At 33.3% G+C, this 10,321-nt stretch overlaps 1 protein-coding gene across 1 annotated transcript; it reads right to left on the reverse strand.

Annotated features, from left to right (window-relative positions):
- Positions 1–1,145: 1,145 nt before the first annotated feature.
- Positions 1,146–5,778, reverse strand: LOC111376208 (protein SYM1-like). Its single transcript, XM_022999156.1, has 3 exons — positions 5,425–5,778; positions 2,084–2,175; positions 1,146–1,780 (listed from the first exon to the last, which is right to left on the reverse strand). Exons 1-3 carry the CDS (start codon positions 5,575–5,577, stop codon positions 1,372–1,374), a joined length of 654 nt encoding a protein of 217 aa, XP_022854924.1. The 5' UTR covers positions 5,578–5,778; the 3' UTR covers positions 1,146–1,371.
- Between the last annotated feature and the right edge of the window lie 4,543 nt (positions 5,779–10,321).

Below are 10,321 nucleotides of genomic sequence, written 5' to 3' on the forward strand. Positions count from 1 at the left end.
TCTTTGTTGTTGCGACGAGCTGTGCGCGGCCTCTAATCTTTGTCGCTGCAGCGATGAAGACGGCTCCGACGAAGTGACCATTGTTGTGAGGTGGTAAGGGTGGCTCTGGCGGTGGTTATGTGTTTTTGTTGTGTTTGGTGGTGGAGGTGCTAGTGCTGGTAGCCAACAGGGGTGATGTGAGTGGTGTTGGTGAGATTGTGGATTGGGTGTTGTTGGTGTGTTTGGTGGTTGCAGTCGTGGTGATTTCTGTCGAAGGAGGTGGTGGTTGGTAGCTGCTTTTGGCATTTGATTTGACCTGGGTTGTGGATGATTTTATTGGTGTTGGTGGCGGTGGCAGCAGTAACAGGGGCTGGTGGGGATTTTGTTGGCATTGGTGGTGGTGCCGGGTGAGGGTGGCTCGGGATTGGGTGTCTGTGACCAACTAATTTGGTCTCGTGACTGTAATCTGTGACCTTGAAATTCGATCAATTGTGATTAAAATGTAATCCGTGACCATTAAATTTGAAAATATATTACTTGTGACATATATAATTTTTGATATGTTACCTCAAAATTATTTGACTTACAAAGTTTTTGATTTGTGACCTCAAAAAAATCCGTGACCAATTAATTTGATGATAGTGATTAATAAAAAAGTCTGCGACCTATAATTATGTTCATGTGACCGCTAATTGTATAAATATGATCTCATTATATTTAATTAATAAAAAAATTAATTAACTAACTAAAACCTGATTTTTGCATTAGTTAAACTTAAAACGTGAGTGTTGAACTGTGCATAGTTAAACCATTATTTGTGAATTCTTCCCCAGTATAAAGTCGGCTGTCATGTGGGCTGGCCTGGCCCATGTGCTCTGTACTCGCGCCTCAGTACATCTAATTATCATACCTTGGGCAGTTGCTAGTAATTAGGTTCGTGAAATTGAACTCCCAACTAAGCCCATGGATAGAAATTGTTTATTTTTATTTTTATTTTTTTGAAAAAATTGAATTTTTGAATATAAAAGAGTGGTGTATATTGTGTCACTTTGACACATTTGTTTCTTTTTAAGGTTTTTTTGAACTACTTTCGATAGAACTACATTCTAATTGCACACAATAGTACTGAACAAGAACGCATAGATTCTTTTCACGAAAATGCTACATAAAAGCCAAAGTAATCTTCCCTTGAGAAATTGCCATCTTCAAAATTAAACGTAGGCAATCAAGGCATGCTTAATACGCACAATACAATAGACAAAAATTCATTTTTTTTTCTTAAAAAAAAATTCTGCACCAGACATGCACTCTAGAGATTTCATTTACTGATTAATGTATCTCAGAAAGATCACTCTTAACCGAAGTTGAAAAGGAAACAATCGGGAAAAGAAATTATCCCCCTTGTCCTTCTTGTTCCTTCAAAGGAGAAAAAGATTTGAACCATTGCTTCCATGGAGCATCTTCTTGTTGATCGATCCACGAAAGGAAACAGCTATCCAACAAACAGAAGAAGTTGACATAAAGAAGTTGATACCTCACAGGAACATATCGAAAGTTGACCACTTGAACAATTGGCCATACGCCTCCTTCCAAGACTAAGGCCGGGAGAAAATCTCTTTTCACGTCTTCCTTAACCTGAGCAGCACTTTTCCCCGTTGAAAACCCCATGTAAGTGAAGAATATGAGTAGATCCAATGGCCCAAAGAGCATACCATCAACTGCTACTTTTGTAGTTACAAACCGAAATGAATTTGGCCGTAGCTGTAGCCGCAACCTAATAAAACGATCCAGCCCTTCGTACCTGAATAGCCAGAAGCTAAATTTACCAAAAGAGCCATCCATTTATACTAAAAATTATTTTCGATTTTCACTATGTTGCTGGTTATTGTGCTAATTGATTTCTTGCTGCCCGTTAAAACTTTGCTAAAAGTTGAAGAAAATTTGAATAAATATTTTATTTGGAAGTATCTCGTGAAATGGATTTAATGTTCTCAGTTTGATCCACAACATCTTACGAGACGCAATAGTACAATTACCAATTTAGAAACCAAATTTCTAATAATTGAAACAGTATGTTGGCAATCAATTGACTAAGAATACTAACCAGAAGTGGCCGACTGGTCCAACAAATCCAAATCCAAACAAGCTTGTGGTAGCAACTCGTCTCCAATTAATCTTGAATTCTTTATCATCATCCTGCAGAGAAATGAGGGAGTGTCGGGTCACGTAAGTGTTCAGTAATATAACAGTCCACAACATGTCAGCATAACATAAAGCCAGATTGTCTAAGCTCCAGGCATTATACGCAAGCAAAGAAAGGAGCATTTCTTCATATTCATCTTCTTTATTTTCTATTTTTTGGTGGGAGGAGAGATGTATAAAAAAGGAAAGGATCGAGATGCAATGCTGTCAATCAGTAGAGTGTCAGTAATCGTGATCTCCAAAGTGTAAAAGCACAATGACATTTTTAAACTGGTGATACGAGCTAGTTCTAGAACTGTGCAAACAATTTAGTACTGTTTTTTGTTCTAGCAAAAGATCACGTTATTATCATATTGCATAAATAAACTATCTCGTCAGGCGCAGTTCTCAGTTATCAGCAGAAGTTAGTAGTGGCTTGCAAAGGAGCAGTAGAACTCAGAAGACCAGATTCATTGTTTGATTGAACAGGAAGCACTTTGACACTGCCTATTATTAACATATTTGAAAATCCAAATGCTTAGCTGGAGAATACCTGCAATCTCCCGGCACTCAACCTTTGACCTTGTGTCGGTGGAGATATATTCAAGATACTTTCCAGAACTTTGAAGTTACCCAATCAGCCAGTACCCTCAAAGAGATAGAACCAGAAGAGGAAAAAGGAAAGAAAGAAAGCAACACAAAAAGAGAGGAATGACAATTATCTTAATCTACTGAATATACTAAGCTGTTATGTCCCCATTTTTATTATTCAGACAGCATTGATCACAATATTACGCATCCATAATTCCGTAATTGTCTACAAGTCCTACCAACTCCTTCAAAAGATAACTGTCAGCTTCTCCCATGCTAGAGATGCTCCTGTCTATAGACAGCCCGACACTGCCATCTAGTATCTTACTTAAAAGATACTATTCCAGTCCCTATCTCCTTGTTCAAAGGCTTCCAGAGCCCAGCTACCATGCCTGATGTATCTTTATTAGATCTTCACGTTAGCAGAAGTCAGCAATGTGAAGAACGGCACACTAATAGAAGAACTTTGATTGGATATACAGTTTGTGCATCACTATAAATTTCATTAGGAAAGGACCGTGGCTTAACTTTTCTAACTAACAAGGATAAATTTGATAACATGAGGGAAGGGAAATTACAAGAGAGGAATGAAAGATATTTTATTAAATAGCCATCATGGGACAAACGTAGTTGTTTATTTGTATAATTTTTTGAAGTTATAGATAAGAGCTAAAATATGTTAGAGAAATTTTTTAGACTGGTATGCTACTTTTATTTTTTATTTTTATTTTATTTTTATTTTTTGTCAAAGTTACATTAGTCTCCCGGTAGAAAAATTCTCAAATATGTCAAATCAGTCATGTTGCATGACTGCAGTGCCTCTTTACTAAAATGTCCTCTAAGCAAATTTGACGAGATTCTAGTCTATATAGAACTTATTGACAAGTTCAGGATTTATGGCAGAATAAAATTTTAATTTAAATTGCAGAATAACTGATAAATATTATAGGCATGGAATAGTGGGTGAAGTATTACCCTCCGTGGAATTGCTAGTACGGAGTTCTGTAAAACTGATATGGATTCATGTCATATTACTTAATTTTACTTAAAATATTTCTAAATTGCAGTATCCTTGTGATGTTCATTTCAAGACAACAGGATGGGCAAAGCAGATTGTCTGACGAGAATGAAAAGGGCAAGGTAATGGAGGTGAAAAACTGTTACAGTTATCTGCAGTACAATGTGGACTAGGAAATGAGAGGGATGTGCACGGTAGCACTTCATCTCACAAAGGCACATTGACAAGCTAACTACTGAAGCTTTCCCTTCTCCCTTTTCTCTTTGTCGAAGCTGAAATTATCAAGAATCCAATTTTTTCCCCTGTAGGATAATGATTATTGAATAAAGGCAGGAATTCATAAACTCTTGACCACAGAGTATGACTTGCATCGTGCAATGCTTGTTGAAGAAGCAAACAATCCTCTCCCATGTAAATGTTACAAATTGAGCCGGTGGATTATATAACCATGGTATTAGTAACAGTGCAACAGTAGTTGCAAGCAATGCAGAAATGTATGCTCATTATTCAACGGTACATGCAAAAATAAAAATATATATAAACAACAATTTAGCTGCAATGTTTTCTTGATCAGAAATGTAATCCTGCTTACAAGTCTCAGATAATGCTCTGTTATTCCAGGAATAAATGGGCAATCTTGTTTTATGGTATCCTCTAAAATCCAGGACAGATAAACTAATTAGCAGGAGAATTGCTTCAACTATAGCTTTTCCTTGCCATCTATAGCCACACTAAATAGTCTAAATTACAGCTTTCGCTGTGATATTAGCCCTGAAGAAAGGTTCATTTGGGAAGCAGTCCAACGGATTCAATGTGTGGACAGAATGCCTCTTTCCTATACATATAAAGGAAAATGCAAGGATAAGCACTCTCTTCACCATATTTTCCCAGACAGTTGACTAACTAAACATATCGATTTGTGCAAATACTCCTTTTGAACCATCATAGTTGACACTTATGCTGAACTGCAGTACCATTGTTTTAACATCTATTAATCTCTCCACGTAAATCACATAGCAAATTCTACGGCTCTGATAATAAATTGCAAAAAGCAATGATGGACTAGGAAGAAAGTGTATTCTTAATCTGTAAATATTGAAAACAAGACTATATCTGCTAAAAAGAATATAATATTCACTTATACATTGGGCATTTCATTTTCATGCCATCCACACGAAAATACAAATAATTTTTCGCTACCCATAAGTTATACATACATATATGCAGTTAAATATATATAATGGAGAAATGATCTCTTGAGCAACTAAGCACCGGTGACATGGCTCACCAATGAACTTGTGAATCACTTAATTCTTGGGACTTACCGTGAATTTATTCCCCAAATAATTGATATGACATGTCACCGGTGATTAGGAGATCCTTTCTCATATACAATGACATGTATATACAATGCAGTACCAAATATACTTGAATAAACCTAGAAAACTCGAAACGCAAATAAATTTATAGATATTCATTTAATTAAATGTCCCAACATACAGAAACAACAATTAAAGGGAAAAAAAAAAACGCAGTCCATATGCCCAAAAAAATATTTAAACGAAGCCCATTAAAAATACCCAAATCCAGGACATAATTTCAATTTTTCAGAAAAAAAAAATAAATAAATGAAGAAGTAGAAAACAAATACATACAGGAGTTTGATTGTGATATTTCTTGACGGTTGAATTTGTAACAGCCTGGGCAGCAATATCACCAAATCCCCAAATGAATCCTGAGCTGATGACCTGGGTTTTAACAGGGTGCACGGCCAAGCACTTTTGGTACCATTTCCAAAGCTTCAACATGTTAATACTATGAAAATCATTCAATAAAATTTGAAATTTAGAATAATTTCTTCCAAAATATGCTATGAATTTGATGGTTATTAGTTTGGGAGGAAGCGGGGACGAGGATTGGTGTCGTCGAGGGAGAGTGCTTTGTGTGTATTAACTGTTCGACATATGGTTGAATATTCAGCTAATCTCTCCCTCTCTTTTATTATTTTCTAACTTTTTCTTTTTCGTGGGTTTAGTGTTATAGTCAATTTCTGTATCAAAGGAATCTTAGGCAGCTGTTGATTTCCATTTTCATTTTTCCTTTTTATTTTCAAAATAATTTTTAATTTTTCCTTGAAAATGTCCCGTTTTCCGTATTTTGAGCGTTATAGCAATTTATAACTGAAAACCCTCAAAATGATAAAAAGTCGTTTTACGTTTTTAGTTATAAATTTTAATTCGTTTTCGAAAATGCGTTTTCGAAAACGACGGATCAAATGCGTTTTCCGCGTTTTCGAAAATGAAAAATAGAAAATGGTCCGAGAACGACAAACCAATCGCACCCTTAGGGTTCGTTTGATTGCAAAGATGAAATTGAATTGAATTGAAAACGAATTCCAAAGAATTAAATTGCTTAAAAATTATTTTCTTGAGAATTGTAAATTATTATGTTTGATTGGGATAATTTTTTATGTGGAAAATATTGAAATAAAAGTGTTTTTTGATCTCCGTTTGGCTTTATTTTACATGAAAATTGTCAATTAAAATGATAGATTTTACTAGTATTGAGGATGAAATTTGTTTCCATTGCCAACACATAAAAAAAAAATTCAAGAAAATTATCTATTTTTTTGGTGTTCGTTTGAATTTATTTTGCATGAAAATTGTCATTTAAAAGGAAATTTTTTTTTACAATAATTTTTAGAATTTGTTTCCATTGCCAACAAAAAAATCGAAAAAAATAAGAATTCCAATTCTCACCATTTTGGTGAGAATTGGAATTTGAGGAAAACATGGAAATTAGGTTAAGTGGCATAAATGGTGGAATTCAAACTCTAGGGAAAATTTTGCCAATCAAACAACAAAAAACTGGAAAGATGAAATTTGATTTCCACTTTCTATAGGATTGGGGTGCAATCAAACATAGCCTTAGAAGAAGTGCAATATGTTTCAAAATCAAATTATGTAGCTAAAATTAATTTAGGAATTATTAGGAATTAATTTGTAATAATAAGTGATTCGATTGATGCACCTCGTAAGTTCCCATGAATATAAAAAGGATTTAATAAAATTATATTAATGAAATAAATTTAAAAATTACACTTTGTTTGAACCCCCTTTTTTTTTTTAAATACATTTTGCAACAGTGTTATGATGGAGAATGTGAAATTAAAATTAAGAAAAAAATTTGAATTTACGTATAATATTAATTTATTGAAAAATGTGTTGTTGTAATGTAGTGAAATCACTATAAAAAATGTATTTTGACAAAAAAAAAAAAAAAAATAGGCTTAAACAAGTTTATTAAGTTCTCATTGACATTAAAATGATAGAATATCTTTAAAAATCAAATTATGTGGATCAAACCTATAATAATCAAGTCGATTGGTCGACCTATTAAGTTCTTGTGGATATTAGAAGGATTATATCTTTGAAAATCAGATTATGTAGATCAAATCGTTTTACAAATTAGTCTACTCTAATAAGTAAGTCGATTGTTTAAAATAACTTTATTGATGGACTAACTTTATTATAAAATGCAAATATAAACGTAAATCTTACATTTAAAACACTTGTAAAATGTGTTTACATTTCACAAAAAACATAATAATAATTCGAAACACGTAAATGAAAGTATGCAGCTTTTCTATTTATAGATTAATTTTAAATTATATTAAAATTTTAAAGAAAATAAAAATATGATGGATGAAACAACATATAATATTTTTGATTAGTCCGAACCAACTCACCTATATTCGTGCCTAGGGCTGTAAATGAATCGGATATGGAGCGGATCTGCCCAAATTTGATCCGATTTGTTAAGAAAAATTATGTGAAAATTACATATTCTAATAGATTAAAAATTTTCATTTCTTAAATAAGATGCAATGTTTAATATTTCACAAATCAGAAATTTTTTTAATTAATTAATGTATTTAAAATAAATTAATTAAACAAACCCTAACTATAATAATTTCAGTCTCAATACCCTGTCTCTCTCTACTCGACTCTTTTGTTCTCTTTCTCAATTTCCTCTCTCTCAGGCACGGCGACAGTCAACTCTTCTCTCCGATCATCGTATCGCCGTAAATTGTCAATTCTACAGATCCGGTTGAGGTGGGATCTGGTTGTGATGTTGTGATTGGTAGGTGGCAGTGGATTGTGGCAGGTGGTTTGTGTGTGGAATGGCATGGGTGAATTGGTGGTTGATATTTTGGGAATTTTCATTATTACATATGTTATGCAGTGGTCGATGGTGGTGGTGGTGGTGGTAGTTGTGGACGGGGTTTATGTGTGGGATGGTGTGCGTGACGCGATCTGATGATTACTGTGATGGTGGTTTTGGGTGGCTGGTGGTGGTGATGATGATCGGATCTGGCAGTGTGGTATGGTGTTAGTACAGGTGGTTGATGGCGGGTGAGGTGCGATACTTGTGGTGGTTTTGGCATGGGTTGTGGTGGTTGGTTTCTTCCATTGTGTTGGTAGAATGGGTGACGCTATTTGGTGTTTGTTTTTCGTGACGGTGATGTTGTTGGTGACGGGGGCAGTTCTGGCGGTGACAATGGCGTGGTGCTGTTGGAAGTGGTGGTCGTTGCTAGTGATGGTGGTAACGTCGTGGTGGTGGAGGCGCCGTTGGTGTTGATGATTGTGGTGGTTTCGTGTGGAGTGGAGTGGGGATGCGGGATAGTGGAGTCTGGGTTATGCTGTGTTTGTCGTTCCAGTGGATTGTGTTTTTCCTTTTTTTTGTCGGCGTGAGATGATTGGATAGTGGTGATGTCGTGGCGGTGGAGGCGCTGTTGGTGTTGATGGTGGTGGTGGTGGCACTGCGTGGAGGGAAGTAGGGCTGCAAGATGGTAGAGTTTGGGTTAGGTTGCATTGGTAGCAACGGTGACGGTTGTGGTGAGTTGCTAGCTGTGTTATCGTCAGTGTTGATAGTGGTTGTAGTGAATTGCCGGCTGTGGTAGTGGCGGTGGTAGAGTAGGTTAGGGTGGGTGAGATTGTGGTGGTGGTAGTGGTAGTGGTAGTGAGGTGGTGTTGTACTGTATTTATGACCAATAAATTGGTTGAAAATTGTGACTGTGATTCAATAATTGATTAAGTTGTGATCAAAAAATTAATTGTGACCAATTAATCTAATAATTTGTAATGAATAAATGAGTTGTGACCAATAAAAATTTTGATTTTGTGATCGATTATTAATCTGTGACCTGTAAAAAAATTATTTGTGATCAAAAAATAATTCCTGACCTAGAAATTTTTTAATTTATGACCGAAAAATAAGTTGTGACCAATAATTTAATAAATTTGTGACTAAAAATTAATCTGTGACTAATTATTTTTTTGATTTTGTGACTAATGAATAATTCGTGACCTATAAAATTTTTTATTCTTGGCTGAAAAATAATATGTGACCTATAAATTTTTTGATTTGTGATCAAAAAATAAGTTGAGACTAATAAATTGATAAATTGTGACTAGAAATTAATCTGTGACCAATTAATTTTTTGATTTGTGACCGATAAACAAACTATAACCTTCAAAATTTTTCAATTGTGATCGTAAAATAATTTGTGACATAAAATTTTTGATTTATGATCAAAAAATAATAAATTAGTAATTAAATTGTTAATTCGTAATCAAATTGTATATATTCGTGACCTAAATATATTAAATTAATAAAATAATGAAATCATAAATAAATTTAAATAAAAATCTGATTTTTGAATTTTGAAACTTATTTTCTTAATTTTAAAATATATCATACTTAATTTCTCACTTATGAAATTTTTCCAAAAATTATCCTATCCAATCCAATCCGATAATCCAATAGATATTTGATTGTTAAATCCATATTCGATTTATTATCCGATCTGAATTTGAAAATAATATTTTTTCCACTATTTTTTTTGGATAATATGATTTTTTCCCAAAAAATATTTTAACTATCTTGATGGGCTCACCTATTTATTAGAAGGCCCAAATCAGTTTTTTATTCAAGTGATGTTCCTGTAGTTCCTTTTTAAAGGAGACTCCTCTTAAAATGTTTTAGTAATATTCCAATGTGAGGTACTAACTTTTTAAATGATACTTCTCTTCCAATATTTTAGTGATCTTTTAATGTGGTATATTAGTCAATTGTCAATTCTAAATGTTACTAGTTTATTTTATTATTTTCATTAAAAATCATAGCCTCAAGGCCCTCAACAAGATTATAATCACAAATTATATCAATTTAAAAAATATAAATTATTTTTGGACATATTAATTATTAGTTTTTGATGTTATAAAACAAATTACTATAATTATTTTTTCTTATTTTAATTAATAAAAAAATTAAATCTCTTTGAATATTTCAATTAACAATATTATATTATTATCTAATATTATTTATTATTTGAAAATTATGTGTAAAGCATAATATAAGTTTGAAAATGGAAAAAAATTATGTTTACTAGATTATGATATAATTTATAAAATATATTATATTATTATAATAAATCGGATCGGATTGACCTATATCTATATTTGCTACATTTAGTTAACGGATTATCAT

This window comes from Olea europaea, unplaced genomic scaffold, assembly GCF_002742605.1.
Source record: "Olea europaea var. sylvestris unplaced genomic scaffold, O_europaea_v1 scaffold1471, whole genome shotgun sequence".
In the NCBI taxonomy this organism is placed as follows: domain Eukaryota; kingdom Viridiplantae; phylum Streptophyta; class Magnoliopsida; order Lamiales; family Oleaceae; genus Olea; species Olea europaea.

Coding starts and splice junctions, on each gene's coding strand:
- LOC111376208 (XM_022999156.1), bottom strand. CDS start 5,577: ATGTTGAAGCTTTGGAAATGGTACCAAAAGTGCTTGGCCGTGCACCCT. Junction 2,176..5,424: donor AATATCACAATCAAACTCCT/GTATGTATTTGT, acceptor ATTTCTCTGCAG/GATGATGATAAAGAATTCAA. Junction 1,781..2,083: donor GGACCAGTCGGCCACTTCTG/GTTAGTATTCTT, acceptor CTGGCTATTCAG/GTACGAAGGGCTGGATCGTT.